The sequence below is a fragment of the Salvelinus sp. IW2-2015 genome, unplaced genomic scaffold (genome assembly GCF_002910315.2).
Source record: "Salvelinus sp. IW2-2015 unplaced genomic scaffold, ASM291031v2 Un_scaffold1055, whole genome shotgun sequence".
In the NCBI taxonomy this organism is placed as follows: Eukaryota; Metazoa; Chordata; class Actinopteri; order Salmoniformes; family Salmonidae; genus Salvelinus; species Salvelinus sp. IW2-2015.
In genome coordinates this window covers 689,760-713,784 of record NW_019942708.1, presented here as the reverse complement: position 1 = coordinate 713,784, position 24,025 = coordinate 689,760, and the positions used below count along the sequence as shown (strand labels likewise).

The following is a 24,025-nucleotide window of genomic DNA, read 5'->3' as shown; positions in this document are numbered from 1 at the left end:
TAGAGTGTCAGCTAAGACTTAAAGAAATCTCTGGAACATGCTAACATCTCTGTTGACGAGTCTACGATACGTGAAATACTAAACAAGAATGGTGTTCATGGGAGGACACCAGGAAAAAGCCAATGCTGTCCAAAAAAAACATTGCTGAACGTATGAAGTTAGCAAAAGAGCATCTGGATGTTCCACAGCGCTACTGGCAAAATATTCTGTGAACYGATTAAACTAAAGTTGAGTTGTTTGGAAGGAAGGAACACAAAACACTATGTGTGGAGAAAAAAAGTCACAGCACACCAACATCAAAACCTTCTTCCCAACTGTAAAGTATGGTGGAGGGAGCGTCATGGTTTGGGACTGCTTTGCTGCCTCAGTGCCTGGACAGCTTGCTATCATCAACAGAAAAATGAATTCCCAAGTTTATCAAGACATTTTGCAGGAGAATGTAAGGCTATCTGTCCACCAATTGAACCTCAACAAAAGTTGGGTGATGCAACAGGACAACGACCCAAAACCCAGAAGCAACAGAGTGGCTTCAACAGAAGAAAATATGCCTTCTGGAGTGGATCAGTCAGAGTCCTGACCTCAACCCGATTGAGATGCTGTGGCATGACCTCAAAAAGCGGTTCCCAAGAATATTTCTGATCTGAAACAGTTTTTGTAAAGAGGAATGGTCCAAATTCCTCCTGACCATTGTGCAGGTCTGATCCTCAACTACAGAAAACTTTGGTTGAGGTTATTACTGCCAAAGGAGGTTATTATATCCAAGGGTTCACATACTTTTCCCACCCTGCACTGTGAATGTTTATACGGTGTGTTCAATAAAGACATGAAAACGTATAATTGTTTGTGTGTTATTAATTTAAGCASACTGTGTTTGTCTATTGTTGTGACTTAGATGAAGATCAGATCAAATTTATGCAGAAATCCAGGTATTACCAAAGGGTTCACATACTTTTTCTTGCCACTGTATATATTTTGTACCCCCTTTGCGATCTTGTCTCATTGCWGCAACTCCCCAATGGGCTCGAGAGGCGAAGGTCGAGTCATGCGTCCCTCGAAACATGACCCACCGAACCACGCTTATTAACACCCGCCTGCTTAACCTGGAAGCCAGCCGCACCAAGATAACACTGTTCAACTTACTACCGAGGTCAGCCTGCAGGCACCCGGCCCGCCACAAGGAGTCGCTAGAGCACGATGAGCCAACCAAAGCCCCCTGGCCAAACCCGGACGACGCTGGGTCAATTGTGCACCGTCCTATGGGACTCCTGATCACGGCCGGTTGTGATTCAGCCCGGGATCYAACCAGCGTCTGTAGTGACGCCTCTAGCACTGCGATGCAGTGCATTAAACCGCTGCGCCACTCGGGAGGCCCTTAAATACAGTGCCGAGACAGCCAGGGGTCGAACCTAGAATCTTCTAATCCGTCGTCAGACACATTTTCCATTGTGCCACTGTCCCCGATCATTCACATTTCTTAACAAATCCTCCTACATTTCTATGTGCCATCCAAATAACCTTATTGTGCACTGTAAAATGATGCTTCAGTGGGATCTTATCGACGTCACATTGTCTATGCTCAAATATGTTTTCAGTTTGATCAAACACAGCACATGTTTATCCTACCCGGCCCTAACATGGCTGTGTTCCTAATGCCATTTTGCATAGCAATCCCTCCAAGCTATAACCCACCAAGGCGCCAGCTCGCTCGCATGACTGTGGTGGCAAAGACCATTTCTAATTTATAAAAGCCAAAAGGATKAATTCAAAATTCATGAACAATCTGTCTGGTAACAACCAGTGATTTCTGTGACTGTGGGGCAGTAGCTAGTGAAACGATGGGGACGGATGGTGCAACACAAAGGAKAGTTCTGCCTCCACTCATTAAACAGGGAAACACACTCTGAACGAAAGAGAGGAGAGAGAGATTCATAGTCAGACTTCTCCTCCCTAGGCTCTTTCTATAACTTTCTTCATACTCAATGCTGTTTGAGTATAAAATCCTTTAGAAAAATGTCAGAACAGCTTTAGTGAAACAAATTGCTGGCAACAAGAGGCCTAAAACTCCTTGAAATCTTGTAATTCATTCCCAGAACTAAACAAACAATGAGTGAACAATGATGGTGACTGATTCTTTTTGGTTTACAAGCCTAGTCATTTCAACCCACCATCTGCCCTCATCATGGAAAAGTTTGTGCCGACAACCTTCTCTGCGTAAAACATTATTTCACTCCTCGTCACCGTTGCGAGAGTAATTAAAGCAGACCGCCGAGGGGTTATAAAGCTTGTCTGTTTCACATTCTCCATGATTCTTGGTTTCGTGACTGAGAGAGGTTGTTTGTTAAAAGAGCAGGTCTCCAATGATACATAGCAGATCAGGCAACACATTAAAACTGTTCCTAGTTCCCAGCACTGGCTTCAAGTCATGAAATAAGTATAGTGACCTTCACTTCAACCCCACTGCATTTGAGGTATAAGTAGATTGTCACTCCAATAATATATTTAAATTGAGAAGTTTCCTGATATCTGCACTCTGTGGTAAGAAATGCAGTCCTTGTCTTCACTGCTGTAAATGCACATACATTCGTTAAAAAAATAACAAGCACATTCCTTAAACAATTTGTTAACAAGTATCTCTAATAAACATAAGCTCAAATCCCACATCCTTGACTTTCTCTGCTTCCCTGCACCGAGCTAGACCCAGATCACATTCTCTGTTGTGGTATTTCAATGTGGAGCTAATGTTCAACTAAACAAGTTTCAACTGGATAAATACATTGAAAACCTTCAATTGGACAAAGAAAAGAGAGCCTAATTGACATGGCCTATTTACCCACTCTAATTAACGGAGCACGGAGCTTCTCTGAAATGATTAACAATTTAATTGTTTAAAGGATAACAGATCTGTATTGAAATAGTTATCCTAGGACTATACACAGATGGTCGTTGTGTTTTTCAAATGATGCCTTGTGATAGCTTGTAGTAGAGATTTTTTTAAGAAACTTCAGCCAAAATAATTCCTATGTCATTCATCTTCCTGTGTTATCTTTCTTTGGACAAATGGTTTCACTTGACTAATATTTGTGCTGACTTGCACCTTTCTGAAAGCTTTTGTAGGAATTAGTGGAGCTTTTGGACTTAATCCTCTCACACCATTTCACTCATCTTAAGAATCTTATAGAACCATTTATTCACAGGCCACATGTTTTACAGCAAGGAAAGAGAGAAAAATATATATAAATAAGAGATAGAGAGAGAGGAGCCAACTCCAGTATGAAAAATGAGAGAAGTTAAGCTAGCTGAATGTGGAGCATGATGATGAAATAGTTTCCACAGCGACATCACATTTATACTTTGTCATTATTTTACACTGTTGAGTTATCTTAACAACTTTTGGTCATTTAATGAACCATCCTTTTCCACTTGTGTGAAATACCGAGAATGATTGATTGCATTGCCATCTAGTGGAGCATACATGAGTACTCAGATTGCAGATCAACCGAACTACATCTGTGCCCAAATCATCCATTGTGATGGAGTAAAAAGTGAGCAATCGAAAAGTATAGAGACCTTTTCCATATCCAATCAGATTGAAGCATGGGCGGCATTTGTCAAGAACGTCAACAAGAAGTAACCATCAGTTACGTTGTAAAACTTATTTTTMATGTTTAGGAAGTTTTAGAAATTAATGTATCGTTATTAATACAAGAACGGCGTTGTTTTTGACCAGTTGGATTTTATTAGATTATCAATATATGTTTRYAATTTTATCAAGAGCTTTCGTTTGGAATGGATGCAGCGTGGATTCATTGTTTGTTTATAGTGAATCATGAGATCAGCTGACTAACGTTAGCTAGCTAGCTACCAATTTCTGGTTTAGCAAAGCAGCTAACGTTACAATGTGTTTGGAAATTGTCGTTCAGTATTCATGCTTCCCAAATGACATTTGAAACGAACTCTTATACCAAGCTATAGCTGGCAGCGGTAATAGCTAGTTGTTASCTAGCTAGCTTGCTTGCTAGTTAGCATTAGCTTTGTTTTCACCTATTGACCCAGTGAGTGTAGGACGCTTGACAACTTGCTGTGGCTAACTAGRTTACCATTACAAATATGCCTTGTACMTGTGGCAACTGGAGGAGATGGATTCGGCCTCTGGTCGTTCTTCTATACTTTCTGGTTGTGCTTGTCGTCCTACTACCCCTGTGCATCTGGGAACTACAGAAATCAGAGGTCAGTTGATATCATTGCAGCCCAATCATATCGTTACTTGACACTGAATAGCCTAGTCCATGCTTTGTTGTTTGGATGTTGATTATATACGTAATTTATACCTTTCAGGTTGGTACCCATAACAAAGCATGGTTCATAGCTGGGATATTCGTGTTCATGACCATACCCATATCACTATGGGGGATCCTGCAGCATCTTGTAAACTATACTCAACCAGAGCTACAGAAGCCAATTATCAGGTAAGTGAAAGGCTACTCTGTCACAGCTGTAGGATAGTATTACTTCATTACCATCATGGGTTTGTGTCATTATCTTGAATGATGTACAATATACCCTAACTGATTGTGAATGATCTCGTCTCCTTTTTTTTTTTTACAGAATATTATGGATGGTCCCCATTTACAGTTTGGACAGTGTAAGTAATGCCTTCAATTCTTGATCATGTAGCTAGATGTTCTTAAAAGTCCACATTGGTTATTGTTAAGTACAAATATTTGACAAAAGAGTTAACAGAAGAAGTCACTGTAGCTTTGACAGTAGTAAAACTGAAAAGCGCCTGACATGAGCGTGGCACTTCAATTCGTTTCGTTATGCTAATTAGCATCTGCTACGCTCAGCATTCCCTTCACACAATTTCCATTATCCTACTTCAAAGAAGGAGAACAGGCTCTTTAGAAAAACAAAACAGAGAAACAAAAAAATGCCTCACTCCCTGACTGACTTTTCAGAGTAAATGTTTTCAATAGTTTAAGTGTTCACTATTATCATGCAACATATCATTGAGATAATGTAATGGCCATCTATGATCCCATTCCTCTCCTGTCTTCCTTCCCACCTCTCCCTTTCTCTTCACACAGTGGATTGCGTTGAAGTACCCAGCATTGCCATCTATGTGACACGTGCAGGAGTGCTACGAGGCATACGTCATCTACAACTTCATGATCTTCCTGCTCAACTACCTAGGAAACCAGGTACACATTCTTGTCATGACCTGAAGAATGATCCAGACCTGTTTGTTCTAACATTCCAATCATGGCCACTCTTTGTCATGCCAAACATAAGTCTAGCACAAACACATCTGGATCAGGCTAGACGAGTAGCCTACATTTATTTCAATATCCTCACACTGTAATTCCTCTCTTCTCTTTATTTCTCTCTCACTCTCTCAACATGGGTAACCAGTACCCAGCCTGGTACTGATGCTGGAGGTGCAGGAGCAGCAGAAACACCTTCCTCCCTCTGCTGCTGCCCGGCATGGCCCATGGGAGAGTGAGTTTGTTGCTTTTATAGTTTTTGTAGTTCTTTAAGTGTATGTGTGCTATAATGAACGGCCCTGTCCAGATCTGTTAGGTCTGTGCATTTGGCATGAGAACAAACATAGGGGTTGCTTTACTCATAGAGATAGAAGACGCAACATTGTATCTGTCCATTAGGGTGTCTGGGAGCATGGGCAGGGCATTGATGCTATCTCCATTTTGAAGTAGTGAATTTTCTTCTACTATCTTTATAAGTTGGTATACAAAATTAATGGTCATACTGCCACCTGGAATGTGTTGTTTGAACAAATATATAAAGCAGATTGGCAAATTTTCTGCACTGTGGTTATGGAATGTTCACTAATAATTCATTGGCTGAAGCCTCCTTATGACCTGGATGGTTTATGTGATCCTTCCTTAAACCATAGGAAGTCCACCAATTGACTACTTTAAAATTGTGAAAGTCCTTAAGGCCCTGTCCATACTAAAACAGGCTTTTGGCCGTTAGAGCTCTATCAATATCTATGGAGTTATGCGCAATCAGCCAGGCTAATAAGGAGCTTATATTTATCCATACATGTGTTATAAGTTTACATTTTAGGATGAAGGTCTATGTTTTTGTGCAGCAATAAACTACCACTTGTTTTACGTGTTATGAATGGATATTTTAGGATTAATAACATGTTTTTTATACATTGATGTGTTTTAAGTTACATTTATATTTCAGGTCATAATCAAAAGGAAGTTGGGTGTTAAAGTGGTCCAGTCTGTGTGGCCTCCATTTTGAGTCTCTTTCTAGAAAGTTACCTTCAAGGTGTTTGTTTGGCTGCTTGAAGTCTCTCCAAGTCTCCATTGCTACTCGCCAGCTCCAAACGAGCCCCAGTCAGGCAAAAATAGTAATATGTAGCATGTCTGCCTGCAGTTGATTAGAAACAGAACCAGAGTGTTTGCAAGTGGAACAACGTGTTCTCATTTTGAAAAATGCACCAGCCTAAAGAACAGAAAGACAGCATAGGCTCATCTGTTTTGTTTACTCTGCATTTGAACTAATGCTGTGCATCTGCGGTTTTAGCCACAGGTATTGCAACATCTTTCTTCATAGGATGTTTTTGATTTTAAGAAATGGAAGAGATTCATGAAAACAAAGCTGGTGATTAGATGTTAGTGTATTTTATAGTGGGAAAAAGTAACATTTTGTGTGATGTCTTTCCTTATAATGTGTACCGTGTTTTCCTATTGCAGGGTATTGCTATTGAGATGCAAGCTGGGAGTGTGCAGTACACGGTTGTCAGACAGTCACAACAGTTATTGCCTTGTAAGTGTTTTTCACAGGATCTGTTTTCCATTCAGGATGGACTTATGTTATATGCTAAGTGTTGAATGTACATTTGCCAGAGAGACAGCAACCTTACCTTGGTCCGGCCAGCTCTGTCTCTCTGACTTCTGGGTCGGCAGTCCAAGCAGATTATCATTGTTCAGATGGTGACGAAACATAATATTGTCAAAAAGGAAAATACCAAAGGCATGCCCAAACCTAAAGATTTTAAAATAAATAAAGTATCATGGCCACCAAATCAACCAGCAGCCTTCGGCTCTCCAAGCTGCCACCCTTGGGGGACTGGGTGTGGAAGTAAGCTGTAGGGTGCGGTCTAAACTACCTAACCTATTCCCTAACACTCACCACATATAAATTGACTTTTTGTATCAAGTCATATCACATGTCTCCATTCACTATCCTGTAGGATATGTAGCTCTGTGGTGTGTATGATGAAGGTAACTTCAGCTCAACCAATGCTGGACGTACCTGGTGATATTCAACAATATGTCCCAGCTGGTAGGTTCCGTATTTTTCACACTTGTCTCCACATTGCTGTAACTTCCTGTCACCATACCACCACCACAAATAACATTATTAATATTTAGCATTCAGTAAGTGATCTCTTTCTCTTATATTCTCTCTCTCTCTCTCCCAGTTTGCCATGTACTGCTTGGTGCTGTTCTACAAGGCCTAAGAGAGGAACTGGCCCCATCAGACCAGTGGGGAGTTCCTGTGTGTCAAAATGGTGGTGTTCGTCTCCTTCTGGTGAGTGCTTTTTTTGGGGCTGCCATTTTGGATCACCTGAATCTACCTCCTAGCCTGGTTCCAGATCTGTTTGTGCTGTCTTGCCAACCCTGTGGTCAATGTCAAGCCATTGACATAGCACAAACAGATCTGGGACCAGGTTATCGACCTCCATGATTAATAAAATATTTGTTTACCAGTCAATGTGTCTGCAATTCATGGATCAGCATTTTTATCCATTAAAGTACACAGTTTTGGATGCCCATTTGTATTTCTTATACAATTTTTTTTCAGAATTGCATGTGTAGGACTTGTTAACAAAGTATGTTTTAAAGCTGTGTGGATTATAGCCAGTAATTGGGTTAATGCGTTCCCTGTGTTGGCTGCAGTGTATAGGATTGATTATTTCCACTCTGTTGTCTGGAATCTATCTTAGGCAAGCTGCGTTCATCGCTCTCTTGGTCAAGGTTGGAGTGATCTCAAGAGAGACACACGTGGGACTGGGACAGTGTGGAGGCTGTAGCTACAGGCCTACAGGTAATGCAAGACAATACAACACTGTATAATGCCATAGTAACACTTTTCTACAATGCTACATAATGCTGTAGTAATGCAGTTGTAAATTACTTGTTTGGTATAAGGTAATATCTGTTGAGGCTTGTGGTCTCATGCCCTAGAAACGAGATGATTCATTCAAGGACTTCTATCCTGTGCAGATTTCTAAATAGCTTAAATAGATATGATGGTTTTTACATAAGTCATGAACAGGTGTGAGAATAGACTTGCTTTGCTTACAGTAGCTTTCATCCATACTTCATCCAGGACTTCATCATCTGTGTGGAGATGTTCCTGGCGGCCATCGCCCCCCATTCAGCTTCACCTACAAGCCTACATACAGGAGGCTGAGGAGGGATCCTGCTTCGACTCCTTCCTGGCCATGTGGGACATCTCTGACGTAGGCTGACATCTCTGAGCAAGTCCGCAACGTCGGTTAGTTCTCCTCCATTTGGCTTGACTCATAGAGTCTGCATGGATGGATCAAAAAGCCCTGTTAAGAACTTTGTTGAGAAAGGATTCATCTCAGAACCAAATGCATTGGCTAGCTACTCGATTTATGTTAATAGAATGTCATGAGAGAATAAAAATGTTACACTATTATGTGAGTGTATTCGCATTCTCATATCTTCAAACACATTTTTTCTTTCCTGATACAGGGAGAACGGTTATGGGCGACCTAGGAAGACCTACTTCGGTGAGGCGGAGGATGACGGCGAGCGCTCAGGCTTGCTTTCTCCAGGCTCCTGGACGCCATCGTCCCACGGAGGCCTTGTCCAACCCGGCGTCCCCAAAGGGTCGTACCAGGGCCTGGCAAAACCCAAACACCACTCCCTGTCGGCCCCCGCCGGGCTCAGCAATGCTCAGTGGATTGGAGAGGGGGATGGAGAGGAGAGGGAAGACGATGGTAGACAAGCTCCAGAGCCCAGAAACACCACCAACGAGCCAACAGACTCAYTTACAGACGACCTTGTCGTTATCACCTAACTTAGCGTCATCGCTAAAATTCTCCAATGGGAACTCTGAATGCARGTTATACCAAACACAATTGGGCAGGAACCAAGTATGGCCTRGGCTATGTTTCCCCTACAGACGATATTTGGCTAACCCGCACATGACCAAATTTAAAGCAAGTGTTGAAAAAGCACACGTTAATCAAGCAACATTGTAGCGAGTCATTCGTCCACCAGGGCTGATGCAGATGGACCTCTGTCAATGACAGCTCGAAGAATGTTCATAAGCTTTCGTAAGGGTCTCATGACACTTAAGATATTTTTTTCTTGTATTGTACTACTGAGTCATAATGGTAAATAATACCTTATTTTAGTATAACCCCTCTTCATTGTAATGGGTCTGGACTTCAAGTTCAAAAGCCGGTGAGAGATTTTACCAGTATACTTGTTCTATAATAGCACCGGGGTGATATCACTACAAACTCCTTCATCATTTACCAAGGCTTTTAGTTGTTGCTACGGAAACGTTCAAACTGAAACTTATACAAAATACTGGTTTGCACCAATGATTGGTTTATATACAGTACCACTCATTCTAGGGTTTTTCTTTATTTTTTACTATTTTCTACATTGTAGATTAATAGTGAAGACATCAAAACTATGAAATAACACACACGGAATCATGTAGTAACCCCAAAATGTTTTTATTTGGGATTCTTCAAAGTAGCCACCCTTTGCCTTGATAGCTTTGCACACTTTTGGCATAAAGAAAAACCCTTGAATGAGAAGGTGTCCATACTTTTGACTGGTACTGAACATCATTGGTTTGCACATGCTTGAATACGGTCTTTGAACCTATGGTACAGATTTAAGCATGAAGCTGTGTCTCACTTTGGCATTAACGCTAACAGTCTCTAATCTTCTCAGATGCCTTGTTCTTCTATGTGCCGTACGTGGTCCTAGTGTATCCACACTATATCCACTATCATGTAATACACACATTTCACYTCTGCCTCTCATTTGTAAATATAAACTGATGCGTACACAGTCATGGTTATAGATTTTGTTGGACCAATGTAGCTGACATTTTTCTTACCATTCTAATTTCTGTTTTAAGCTTTTCAGGGATATTAGTTGTGATTTACCGTACTGAAAGGGATTGATTTCAGTCTTTTACTAGTTTCKTTGTCATCCATTAGTAGAACGTCTTCCTATCAGGAATGTGTGTCAAGTGTGTTAACCTTGAGGGAAGTACTACATCAAAACGTGTCAGCACCTTTGTCTTTGAAAGTTCAACTCAAGGTTCCAAACATTCACCCTCCAATAAATTAAATTCAATGTGACTGTCAGTTTTTGCTAGTGTCAATAAGAAATTGACACAATGTTGAGATGACAAGTCCCTTGTTTGTTCATTATGATTTTATTTGATTCTAAATTATTATTTTGGAGATAAAATGCAAGTGCTGATACGAAACATTTTAATTCGGACTGCAACCATAATCAAGAGACGTCATTCCAAAACAAGATTATGAACACACTGAAGACCAAAACGTCTCAAGATAAGCACATCATAAAACATGTAAATGTCTTTGTGAAAGTCCTGAGAGAAGGCATATTGAGATGGTAGCTATTGTGGGGTCATTTTAGAGCTGGCGCTTCCGGAGCATCCATAGTCCAATCCCTTCCTCGACATGTATGCCGTTCACACTCATAATATAGAATCCAGAGTGATACCTTGACCTCTCTCCCAGTAAGACTGAGTGGACTTGATGCTCTTGTAGAATCAAAAGCACCACAACTCCCTCCTTTAAAACACTTATGAAGTTGACTCTTGTACTGTTCATATCACAGACAGTCACTGAGCGGKCTCTCTAACAGAATCCACAGTCCCGGTCTCCCCAGCCTCTTCCTCTATACTGGCTGATATGGAGATGGAGCTCTTCTGCAGGGTGACGGCCAGTCGTACCCAGTCTCCCTCCCTCACTGCCAGGGGCTGGTGCAGCACCACGGCAGCCTGCTTCCAATGGGAGTCCTGGTTGAAGGTGCTCACGCTGATCTCCTCGTTCAGGTGGATCTGGTACCAGAAGGGCACAGCAGTCACCCTGCCTGAGGCACTAGCCTGGACCTGGGAGAAAAACAGAGTGGGAATAGAAAACACTATTGTAATAATAAATAGTAATTGTAAACTCAGCAAAAAAATGTCCTCAACTGCTTTTATTTTCAGAAAAACTTAACTGTAAATATTTGTATGAACATGAGATTCAACAACTGAGACAAATGAACAAGCTCACAGACATGTGACTAAAAATTTCTGTAATGTGTCTGAACAAAGGGGGTAAAATCAAAAGTAACAGTCATATCTGGTGTGGCCACCAGCTGCATGAAGTACTGCAGTGCATCTCCTCTGACTGACCAGATTTGCCAGTTCTTGTGTGAGATGTTACCTACTCTTCCACCAAGACACTGCAAGTTCCGACATTTCTGCGGGGAATGGCCTACCTCACTCCTCAACAGGTCCCAGACGTGCTCAATGGGATTGAGATCTGGGCTCTTGCTGGCCATGGCAGAACACTGACATTCCTGTTTGCAGGAATCACGAGACAGTAAGGCTGGTGCATTGTCATGCTGGAGGGTCATGTCAGGATGAGCCTGCAGAAGGTACACATGAGGGAGGAGGATGTCTTTCCTGTAACGCACAGGTTGAGATTGCCTGCAATGAAACAAGCTCAGTCCGACACACCGCCCGTGCCATGACGGACTCCACCTCCAAATCGATCCCGCTCCAGAGTACAGGCATCGGTGTAACGCTCATTCCTTTGACGATAATGCGAATCCGACCATCACCCCTGGTGAGACAAAGCCGCGACTCGTCAGTGAAGAGCACTTTTTGCCAGTCCTGTCTGGTCCAGCGACGGTGGGTTTGTGCCCATAGGCAACGTTGTTGCCGGGTCATGTCTGGTGAGGACCTGCCTTACAACAGGCCTACAAGCCCTCAGTCCAGCCTCTCTCAGCCTATTGCAGACAGTCTGAGCACTGATGGGGGGATTGTGCGTACCCTGGTGTAACTCGGGCAGTTGTTGTTGCCATCCTGTACCTGTCCCTCAGGTGTGATGTTCGGATGTACCGATCCTGTGCAGGTGTTGTGACACGTGGTCTGCCACTGCGAGGACGATCAGCTATCCGTCCTGTCTCGCTGTCTTAGGGGTCTCACAGTACAGACATTGCAATTTATTGCCCTGGCCACATTTGCAGTCCTCATGCCTCCTTGCAGCATGCCTAAGGCATGTTCACACAGATGAGCAGGGACCCTGGGCATCTTTCTTTAGGTGTTTTTCAGAGTCAGTAGAAAGGCCTCTTTGATGTCCTAAATTTTTATAACTGTGACCTTAATTGCCTACCGTCTGTAAGCTGTTAGTGTCTTAACGAGCGTTCCACAGGTGCATGTTCATTAATTGTGGGAAAATGTTTAAACACTTTACAATGAAGATCTGTGAAGTTATTTGGATTTTTACGAATTATCTTTGAAAGACAGGGTCCTGAAAAAGGGACATTTCTTTTTTTGCTGAGTTTATTTCTATGGTCAGGGCCACAGCTCAGTGGAAGTACTGACACTGCCAAGGAATCTAGCAATAATGTATCTATAACTAAATGAATCTGTCGAGTTGGGTCTTTACCTTGACTTCTCTGTTGGTATAGTTGGCGTTGGTGTTCATGAGGTCCAGGATAAAGAGTTCTACAGAGTCACTGAGATGTCTACACTGCAGAGTGGACAAGTCCAGAAACACATGGACTGGAACCTAGGAAGGAGAGAGATCATATCATTGTTACATATTAGATGTCCATTTAGCGGACATCTATACAACCCTACATCTGAAACTAATTCAACCCCTTTAAAACAGAATGACAAGGCAGTCCATGTAGTCTAGTTCAGTATTTCCCAAACTCTCCAGCTAGTTTCACTAGTTGTCAGGTGTTAACAAAAAAATGTAACTCTTGTGACCTGCTGCAACGCACCGCACCGCTCTAGAAAGCAGGAGGAGAGTTCTCATCGAGCGACAGTGTCACTGTCACAGAGAACAAACGAATGCCGCTGCCTCCTCCTCCCTGTCACAGCTCCCGGTGTCTCCGCCGCTCTCCGTTTGATGTCATTGATGTAATGCTTAGTGATGGATCCAGGTAGGGATGTCCTTACGTGAAGCCGTGTGAATGCCTTCCCCTGTGTGACAGTCGTGCCCTTGTCTGAGCTCTTCAGAGACAACATCTGTTTAAACAAACTGCCGTCCCGCCGGAGCCAACGCRGAAAATTAGAGCGCCAACAAGACACCGGAAAAGACAGACAACTTAAAAGGATTTCTCAGCTCTCCGTAACACCGACGGAAAGCCAGATAAAAGAAAACAGAAGTCTCAACGTAGAAGGTTGCATTGCAAGCGAAATGGGTTTTTAAAACCCAGTTTCACTTAAAAAAGCACAGTAAAAGGACAGTTTAAATGTATTGTGCCCTTTCAAATTGGTTCACTTGAGCTCAACTGCTACGGCAGCGAGAAACCATAACAGTACTGCGGAAAGAAACTATAAGAAAACAATGTTTAGTTTCGTCCAGAATATTTGGTGGGGGGGGGGGTTGGCATTATATGTCAGCAGCCATCTTGAGTAAGATGTTACAACCCTCAGGCAACATGTTGGTGTGTCTCAGGAGCCTGTCCTTTGAATCAGAAGAATGATGCAAGGTACAAAGAACATTGAGGCAGCTGTCAATATATGACTATTGCATCAGTGACATGAGAGGGAATACCAGATATGAGAGGAGAGAGACATGTTGAGCGAGAAAGGTTTGGGAGTTGTGTCAGTAGAATGAATTTGAGTTGACCATACTTTTCCCCTAACCATGCAGTAAATTACTATACAACTTTGTTAGTTATCAGAGTATAGTGCATGCATTTAGAGCTGGGGAGCGTGACTAGAGCAGGAGTTTTTCCTGACAATGTGAGCGGACTCGTCCTCTGTAGCTCAGTTGGTAGAGCATGGCGCTTGCTCAGAACAGCCTCAATTGTCGGGGCATGGACTGGCCCATGTTGACTCCAATGCTTTCCACAGTTGTGTCAAGTTGGCTGGATGTCCTTTGGGTGGTGGACCATTCTTGTACACACGGATGATTCAGTGTGAAAAACCCAGCAGCGTTGCAGTTCTTGAACACTCAAACCAGTGCGCCTGGCACCTACTACCATACCCCGTTTAAAGGCACTTAAATTTTTGTCTTCGCATTCACCCTGTGAATGACACATACACAATCCATGTCTCAATTGTCTCAAGGCTTAAAAATCCTTTTAACTTTCTCCTCCTTCATCTACACTGATTGGATTTAACAAGTGACATCAATACGGAATCATGCTTTTCAACTGGATTCACCTGGTCAGTCTGTCATGGAAAGAGCTGGTTGTGCTATTGTTTTGTAGACGTGTAAAGAGATAATAATATATTTATATATAAACGGTATATCAGACTGTATACCACAGGTATGACAAAACATCATATTTACTGCTTTAATAACCAGTTTATATAGCAATAAGGCTCCTTGGGGGTTTGTGGTATTGGCAACATACCACAGCTAAGGGCTGTATCCAGGCACTTCGTGTTGCATCGGTGCTAGAACGCCTTTGGCACATACCACAACCCCTCTGGCCTTATTGCTTAACTATATCATTAAAACCTCAGGCCCTAGTGACGACATATGCAAGYCAGGTGGGGAGARACAGTATGCATGCAGCGGATCTGGGGAGGTGTGTCACTAACTCACAGTGAACTGGTTGATGAACGGGGCGATGTTGAAGCCCAGTGTAGGCTCCTGGCCCTGGACAGCACTCTCCAGCAGCAGGGTGTCAGACTCCACCAGCATCCCGTACAACACTATTCTCTCTGGGAAGATCTGACCGCCGTCCTCCAACAGGCACCTGCCATGGATGGACCCCACCAAAACAATCAAACATTTGTACAAAAAAAAGGGACAGATTCTTCCAAACCCAAATAGTATATTTTTCCCAATGTCACAACACTGAAGATTCAATATCAACATTTGAGATGCTGCAATATGATCCACAATCCCACCTCATTCCTAAAACACTATAAAATTCCACCAGCACTTCATACATACTACCAGTTACTACCAAAACTACCTTTCCCAGCAGTGCTTGCTCCATCTTCCTACCTGGCTAGTGTGGCTTTCTCCATCAGCTTCTGCCTCACTAAGCCACAGGTCTCCACACAGTCTAATATAATGGCGCTCCACAGCTTCTCCCTGGAGGGTCTCTGGAGCACCGCCTGCTCGTCCTCCACCTGGTTCAGCCAGAACTCGAGAGCCTCCTCTGGGACACCGTTGGCCCTGGCCAGCCTCCTGAGCACCGCCTGGTGCTGGGTCTTCTCTACCGAACTATAGGCCTTCACCTGGCCCTGACTGGCTGCCATGAGGGAGAGAACAGAGAAGCCCTCYGACACGTCCAGCACATAGAAGGGGTCTGGACCAGGGTCCATAGGGCCACTGGGGGGGTCAGTGAGAGGCATGACCTCTAACCCTTGACCCTGGCTGGGACCCTGGACCGAACGAGCGTCCTTCAGGTTGGTGATGAGTTTAGCCAGTGCCCTGCGGAAACTATCGTGGTAGGGCTGGTTGTTGAGGAGGGCCATTTCAGCACACTCCAGCATGGTGTAGTCTCGAGGTCCACTGCTCTGCTCTGTCCCGAGGCAAGCTAGGGCGCTGCACAGTTCTGCCTCGGCGTTAAGGCTTGGGTTGGGATTGCRGCTCGGGCCTGGGTTGTTTCTAGGTTTGTCTGGATCCAGACAGTCGTCTAGACGGAACTCTCGTCCGTCTCTCGCTACGGCGACGCTGCAGAGTCTCAGGTAGGCATCCCGGCAGGAGATCTCCACGATGAGCTCGTCACCAGGCCTCAGGGGAAAATCTGACGAGACATTTCATTTRATGGTTCATTTGAATAAGGACAGATACAAACCTATRGACATTGAATAAACAACCATCCAATGCGTTGCACCATCACTTAAATGTTTAGCCCATTCACCCTCTGAATGGCACACATACACAATCCATGTCTCAATTCTTAAACCTGTCTCCTCCCCTTCATCTACACTTATTTAAGTGGATTTTACAAGTGACATCAATAAGGGATCAAAGCTTTCACCTGGTCAGTCTATGTCAGGGAAAGAGCAGGTGTTCATAATGTTTTATACACTCACTGTATGTACATTTGTTTTGAAGTGTGTGACCCTTTTCRAAGTCTAATAAATAAAGCACGTGAAATTGCAAATGACGTACAAATTCTTGYCATATCATAAGTAACAAGTTGATTCCTTTCTTTTTTATAAGGCCTTGTTGCACACATMACTGTTTATTCATGAACCACAACAACAAGTAAACAGAACTGGCATGGAACAAGATGCTTTGCCACTGCACAAAAAGAAAGAGGGAGAGGAAGAGAGGGGTAGGAGCAGGGGAGCGAGGGAAATGAGATTCAGGAGGGAGGCACACAGACAGAGTGTCATCACGGCAGCGTGTGGCTTGTCGTTGTCAGGGGGCGTTTGGGGAAAATACATATGTATAGCCTATAAGAGATTCATGAACACTAAAGAGTGTCACAGGCGYTCCCGGTGCACCCGTCTGTCTCGCCACGGCAGCCGGGAAACGGATGTCGATGATCATCGGGAATAATAGCGGGGATGGTGTCTGGTGGGTCCCTAGACGCTGCCCCTGTCAATTAGCAACACTGCTGTACAGAAACACTGAGCTCAGCAGCTGAATGACACCACCACGGTACAACTTCACTTTGTTGTTCCACGTCTGGATAGAGCACAATAGCCTGACAAGATAAAGGAATACAGAATTGTTTGCAGACAAAGGTCAAGCCTATTTGCGTAGAATTCATTCAATCCATTTGAATGTTCATGGTTGTGAAATCCAGCTAGACAAACCAAAGACAYCCAATAACAGCCTTGAGGTTACAGTSTAAGTTGACTTCAGTCATTGCCTACTGTCTTCAATGGAATAGGTTTCTTCTATATGTAGCCTACTGCCCCCGTTTGATGGAATGGGGAATTGCATTGCAAACATCAGAAGGGGACAAATATTACGGCGGAATATGCAAGAACACTATTTGTATATATTATGTACAGTATGTAATATATGTGTAATTTATTACTGCAATAGTTGTTCTGAGTGGATGTCAGGAGAATCTGTGTAGAACTTGATCAGTCTCTACAGTGCATCTCTTACTGTATGATTAGAAGGGATCTATGTAGAGATGTTTATGCACACTGCTCCCTACGCACTGCAACACTACACACTGCAACACTACACACTGCAACACTACACACTGCAACACTACATCATACACCTACAGTGGAGTAGTGTGCAGTTGTCTAAATATACTACCTCACTGCATGTGTATAGGCACTGAGTGTACAAAACATTATGAACACCTGCTCTTTCCATGAAATAGACCAGGGGTTCTCAACTCTTACCCTACGAGGTTCAGAGCCTGCTGGTTTTCTGTTCTACCTGATAATTCATTGCACCCACCTGATGTCCCAGGTCTAAAAATCAGTGCCTGATTAGAGGAGAACAATGAAAAAAAAGCAGTGGAACTGGCTTCAAGGTCCAGAGTTGAGTTTGAGGGATATAGACTGACCAGGTGAAAGCTTTGATCCGTTATTGAGGTCACTTGTTAAATCCACTTCAAATCGGTGTTGAAGTGCAGGAGGATATTTAAACTTTGAGACATGGATTGTGTATGTGTGCCATTCAGAGGGTGAAAGGGCAAGACAAAAGATTTAAGTTCCTTTCAATGGGGTATGGTAGTAGGTGCCAGGAGCACCGGTTTGAGCGTGTCAAGAACTGCATCACTGATGGGTTTTTCACACTCAACAGTTTCCTGTGTGTATAAAGAATGGTCCACCACCCAAAGGACATCTAGCCAACTTGACAACTGTGGGAAGCATTAGAGTCAACATGGGCAGCATCCCTGTGGAACACTTTCGACATCTTACAGAGTCCATGCCCCCAACGAATTGAGGCTGTCCTGAGGGCAAAAGGGAAGGTGTTCCTAATGTTTTGTACACTCAGTGTACATTCATGTCTTATATAAATGATCCTACTGTGTGGTGTCTGAACGGGGTAGATGGCCTGCTCCCAGCAGGTGTCCTCCTTAGGGCCGGTGGACAGGCTACTCTCCTGGTCCAGGTGGAGCTGGAACCACACGGCCAGYGCGTCCAGCAGACCCTCCCCAGTTACAGGCAGARGCACCCGGCTCACCTCCCTGGAGCACAGACCCTCCAGCTCCTGGGGTACAGTTAGCATAGCATAATACAATCACTGCTCTTGTATTCTTGGAACCTATAGCCAAATATCACGCAAACTAGCTTGTTCGATTTTGAAAAGCTTGAGAGTATGAGGCTTTTGACATACGAGATATTGTTTTGTTATCAATATACAGAATCTACAGACAGCAATGCCACTGTGAGGCTGTAAGTCGTAGTTGTTGATGATAACTAACAGTTCCCCATAGAGATGTAATTCTGGTTTATATGTTATCCATGTACACATAAAGACGCTCTACTGCCGCTGACCTGCACGTTGTTGAAGTCTATGTCCAGGGCATTGAAGGGTTCAGTGAGAGGCGTGTAGCCTCCAGGCAGTCTGCTCAGTCTCTCTGTGGTGTAGGGCTCTGTGGAGTCATCCTCTGAGCTGCAGCTTACTGGGCTGTGGAGCTCTCCGGCTGCAGCCYTGGCCAGGCCTCCCACCTCAGACACACACAGCCTGCAGGCACATGGTTATAAATAGATGGTATGACATGAATATTAACACCGGTGTCTGTTTACACACACACACACTACCTCCAGGGACATATGGCCTTCAGCTGTTGTTCCATGTCGACAATGAAATATTCCAACAGATAAGGACACGAAAGGTGAATAACATGTTGAACTTGTTGATTTTCGGTCTACTGTTCTAAACGCTGAGGCATTGAAACGTGCAAAAGAAATTATAACACTAAATCCATCATTGAAGAACAAAGTCTGACTGACTTAAGTTAGCCTTTATTAACAACAGAGGGACAGGTCACCTGTGATGGCGGCGGATCTCCAGGCACTGGACAGCCATCCCAAACACAGTGGCTCCYGCAGGGATGACCCGGCCTGTTTGGGAGGGAGGCCTGGATGGGTCCTGGGTGCTCTGCAGAAAGTGAGRCTTCACGTCTTCATACATCAGGCCTCATGCCATTAACTTTGCTATAATAGGATTTTGGTTGTTGTTGCAATTTATAATATATGRTTACTAAATGCACTTGTCTGTATTTATGATTTTCATCTATCCTTTTTTTTAACCTCAAATGTATTATCGCATTGAGACCATAGATGGCACTGTTGACTTATATTGGCTGCAGCATTATGATATTGAGGAAGGTGGTTGATTGGTACTGTAGCCTCCTACTGTAACCTTAAAAATGATTTTGGATTAATCTCTTTGCCAATAAACAAAGGATTTGGTTGGATAAAGGACATTTAATATAAGAGGATTGATGCTCCATAATCATGTTTTACAATTGTGATTGTGACACAAAAATATAGGTAAAGCCTCTTTTGAAGATTACTTTGCGATCACTTGTGTTGAATTGAGAGACAGACAATCCTGTTAAATGAATGAAAAACATTAACATGACTGGCATCTAAATCCACGGTTGTAATGAAACTGAAAATMTTATGAGAAAGTGTTGGGAAATAAATAATCAATACTAAAACCAATTBATGTTACTTACTAATCATGGTAATGCTTTCAGACTTGCACTAAAGGGTGGCTTGTATTCACTACAGTGTTGGAACTCAGTATGAACACAAAAGTAATCCTAAAAATGGCTGCCTATGCTAGTTAATTACCTGTGGAGGCAAAAGCAGATGATTCCAGGCGTGTATAAGGCTCTCTATAATACCTTCACCAAATAGGCCGGCATCCACAGTCTCGGTGACAACCAGCGATACCCTACCACAGAAAACACATCACACAAAMGGTACATACACATTAGAGGAGGACGCATAGGGACAGTTTCCAGGCCACATTTTAGTCATTTAGCAGAAGCTCTTATCCAGAGCGACTTACATTAGTGCATTCATCTTAAAGTAAGCTAGGTGAGACAACATATCACAATTGTAGCAAATACATTTTCCCTCAACAAAGTAGTTATCAGCATAGTCAGTTCTAGTAGGAAAAGACAAGCGCATTATTTGTATTTTATTTTGTGAGAGGACATGGAATTTATTCAAGATGCTCTTTAAAGAAGTACGGTTTCAGACGTTTTTGGAAGATGGGCAGCGACTCTGCCGTCTTGACATTGTATGGGGTTAAATTAAGTCTTGGACTGATGCCCATGCTCAATGGAGTCTCCATGTCTTTTTATTACAGGACTAGGCTTAATCTATGTCCAGGAAACTGGCCCATACAGATGTCAGAGTAAGAGGGAAGGTGAAAGGTCACCTCTTAGGGATGTCTTTAGGTACTTCCATCTCTAGCGACTTCATATGGAGGATCTTGATGCGTCCGTTCATTCCGTTAGCGGTGACCACCTCACAGGCCAGTTCGTACATGGTCTTGGACAGCTCACAGGCGTACACCTCAGCCGCCCCTGCCTTCTTAGCACACATTCTGTCCATAGAGAGACCGGAGAGGAACAAYGATTACAAGCAGTAACAAACAAATAGAAATAGACAGACCACAGCCATGACAGTTYGTGTTTTTAACACAAACGTAGTCAATCCCAGAGKTGTGTAGATTTCTCTGGGATAGATACTAACCATTAAGATTGTACAACTTTAACCTAATTCTTCATACAGCGTAGCCACTGTAATAAAACAACAGATGCACTTAAAAGGATAGCTCACCCAAATTACAAAATGACATTTGTTTCCTTAACTTAACCGAGGTAGGTAGGGTTTCCTGGCAGTGGCTGGCACTGTTTCCAAATGCTACCCTGTTAGCATTTGCGGCACAAATGTCCAAAGACCTCTTGCAGGTTAAGGAAAGCAGTATGTCATTTTTTCATTTGATGAACTATCCCTTTAACTGTAATAGGCAGAAAGAAATCTCACCCGAGGATACCGGTCCCTGTGCCTATATCTAACACAGTGTTGCAMCCTCCRTCAACAGCRTTCTGGATGGCCTGCTGGTACTTGTYGTTCCTCCTGCGATCGTTGAGCATCAGGAAGTGCCAGCGCTCCACCAGCCAGTTGGCCACGCGGTAGAAATTCTCCTTGGCCTCAGGGTAGTCCGGCTTCAGRTTRAGGGCCTTGTGGAAATGACCAGCGGCCTCATCCCMGAATCCCATTCTGGAGCGTGCATGGAAGATTGGAWTGGAACAATTGTGAGCAATCTAAGAATACTGTGARACATTTACTAGGACACAGCGCTGTCTGGCTAGTTCAATCACTTTACACCACTGCATGCAAACAAACAATTCACTGGCAAGACATGAAAGAAAAGATAACTATAGCCTTGATCCGGTATTGAGCACAACATAAGGTACAATATTACCCCACCATAACTCTGACTAGTAAAGTCAACCTAGTAAGCCTGACTAGTAAAGTCTTCCCAGTTCCCAAGCCTACAGACAAGACACCGGTCAGACTGTTGAGTGAGGGCTACCTGAACAGGTGTTCACCCATGCTGTTGATGATGACCTCATCAGTAGGGAAGAGCTCCAGAGCCTGTTCATAGCAGTCAAACAGGTCCTGGATGCGCCCCAGAGAGTCGAGTTCATCTGCCCATTTGAACAGAGTGAACCTAAAGGACTCCTGAAAACACACATTATAAAAAATGTATTGGTGATGTATTGGACTAATCTACAAATGACATCACTTGTCTTTTTCCTTCAGTGGTAAACATTAATATTATAACGTGCAGAGAGAATACACACTTCAACTTCAAAACGAAAGGTAGCCTAGCGGTTAGAGCGTTGGGCCAGTAACCGAAGAGTCGTTGGTTTGAATACCCAAGCCAACAAGGTTAGAAAATCTGATGTGCCATTGAGCAAGGCACTTAACCCTAATTTGCTAAAGGGGTGCCATACTACTATGGCTGACCCTGTAAAATAACACATTTCACTGCACCTATCTGGTGTATGTGAAAACAAATACAAATCTAATAAAAAAGAATCTGAATGTTCAAAGGGAATGTCAATTGTCAGACAGGCTGAATGGTGTATAGCCTACAGCATGGCTCTCCAACCCTGTTCCTGGAGAGATACCGTCCTGTAAGTTTTCGCTCCATCCCTAATATAGCGCACCTGATTCTAATAATTAGCTGATTGATACATTAAATCAGGTTAGTTACAACCTACAGGAGGGTAGCACTCCAGGAACAGGGTTGGAGGGCCCTGGCCTACAGGGGTTCCTTTGCTACCCACACTGGCAAAGTCCTTCAGCACAGGAGCCAGGTTGAGGACGAGAAGGTAGTGGACAAAGGCGGTCCCATAGTCTTGGTTGAACAGACACTGCTGGGCACTCTCCAGTGACCTGGACACCAGCTCATTCCTGGCAGGGTCCTCCCTGGGCACCCGACGGTTCCGTCTGCCACGTTTAGGCCTGGTGCTGGTGTTGGGCATTCCTATCACACAGGGAGTTAGGAGATCACATATGTTAGGAACACACAGAAACATAAACGCATAGCCACACAACGTTCATCACACTGATGAGCAGTTTAGTTTGATAATTACATAACTAGCTACATTGTCATTATCAATAGGTGTTGTGTTTCTGTGGTTGTAAAAGTGTGCAGAAGATATTTTGGTTGTAACCACAATACACGAGCTAGCAAGCTAACGTTGTAATTATACAAGTCTAGACTATCGGTGCAAAATGCCACACCAAATGATACAAGAGTGTAACTAACTAGCTGTGTTGTGTACATCATGCAATATCACTAGCTAACTAGTGGGTATTATATATAAAACTAGTCGCTAACTTAGCTAACGTTACTACTGTATGTTAACTAGCTAACTATAGCCAGCAGATTATGTGTAACACTTCATTTTCAGTGATGTTGATGACTTACTATATATGTATCACACAATCATGCATTTAAATATAACAGTAACGCTATAAACGATGATGACATTAACAGTATAAAATGTAGAGCTAGCAACATCTGATGGCGCCGTTAGCTGAAGACCACTGACAGTGAAGTATAATAAGAGTTTCTAAATCCAGAGACGCAATATCGCCAGACTTCCGGGAACGCTTGCGAAGCAGACCAACAGACCAGGCCGGMGTTTGGGTTTTGAGAAATCATCAAGAGAAGTGAAAAATGATTCCTTAGCTGTTAATCTTCTCGAAATCTAAAGGCACAACCTAGATGGAAGACAATGTCTCAAGTAGTTGAACATGTTTACTCTAACCTCGTGAACGTGACAAACTGACACGTCTTCATTTTTGTCAAAAACAACTTTATATCGAAGAAGTCCCTTTGATTTGACGGCCTGAACATGCGCAGTTTGGCGCGAAACGACCGTTATACCCGATGACGCGTTCTACTCATGAGTTTAGCTGGCCTACAAAGCGTGATCGGGCATTTATATTGATGTTGCAGTTTCTGCCTATCTTTATACTGTACTGTCTAGGTATAATAAGAACTACGGCACATGTCCGCTGAGTAAATAAGTACGGGTAGGAACAAAGATATCTTCCATGTTTCCATTGTGTAAAGTTGTGGATGTTCTGAGTGAAGAAAATCAAATTAGAGCGTCTGAAATATTATAATAAAAAACAGTCACCGGCTAGATGTATTATAAGTATGTATTTTGTAGAAAATGTAAATATTTTACATTGTTGGCAAATGTATGAATTGATCAGAAGGTGGGTGGAAGCAAATTGGATAAACGCCCTATCCCGCGTCAGCGGAGGAGGGCTTGAGCTCAACGCCTAC

At 43.2% G+C, this 24,025-nt stretch overlaps 2 protein-coding genes across 7 annotated transcripts; one reads left to right on the top strand and one right to left on the bottom strand.

The window, feature by feature from the left end:
- The first annotated feature begins 3,499 nt into the window (after positions 1 to 3,499).
- Positions 3,500 to 10,396, top strand: tmem184c (transmembrane protein 184C). Its single transcript, XM_070438599.1, is given in 18 exon segments — positions 3,500 to 4,227; positions 4,336 to 4,466; positions 4,606 to 4,642; positions 5,085 to 5,197; positions 5,408 to 5,463; positions 5,466 to 5,496; positions 6,726 to 6,754; positions 6,757 to 6,798; positions 7,115 to 7,125; positions 7,235 to 7,274; positions 7,277 to 7,317; positions 7,457 to 7,566; positions 7,982 to 8,027; positions 8,029 to 8,082; positions 8,368 to 8,414; positions 8,416 to 8,502; positions 8,504 to 8,539; positions 8,760 to 10,396. Coding segments are annotated over 18 exon segments (1,359 nt in total). The 5' UTR covers positions 3,500 to 4,107; the 3' UTR covers positions 9,088 to 10,396.
- prmt9 (protein arginine methyltransferase 9) lies at positions 9,742 to 23,680 on the bottom strand. 6 transcript variants are annotated; one of them, XM_070438596.1, is made up of 13 exons: positions 23,499 to 23,680; positions 22,509 to 22,708; positions 21,749 to 21,897; positions 21,196 to 21,432; positions 20,585 to 20,752; positions 19,990 to 20,092; positions 19,179 to 19,303; positions 18,682 to 18,871; positions 18,211 to 18,394; positions 15,257 to 16,004; positions 14,849 to 15,002; positions 12,728 to 12,850; positions 9,742 to 11,178 (listed from the first exon to the last, which is right to left on the bottom strand). In XM_070438596.1, the coding sequence occupies exons 2-13, from the start codon at positions 22,704 to 22,706 to the stop codon at positions 10,909 to 10,911; spliced, it is 2,649 nt and encodes an 882-aa protein (XP_070294697.1). In that variant the 5' UTR covers positions 22,707 to 22,708; positions 23,499 to 23,680; the 3' UTR covers positions 9,742 to 10,908. The 6 variants fall into 6 exon arrangements, with proteins under 6 accessions (XP_070294697.1, XP_023992697.1, XP_023992698.1 ...); XM_024136929.2 differs by lacking the exon at positions 23,499 to 23,680 and adding an exon at positions 23,156 to 23,463; XM_024136930.2 differs by lacking the exon at positions 23,499 to 23,680 and adding an exon at positions 23,156 to 23,463 and having other exon boundaries at positions 19,179 to 19,288.
- Between the last annotated feature and the right edge of the window lie 345 nt (positions 23,681 to 24,025).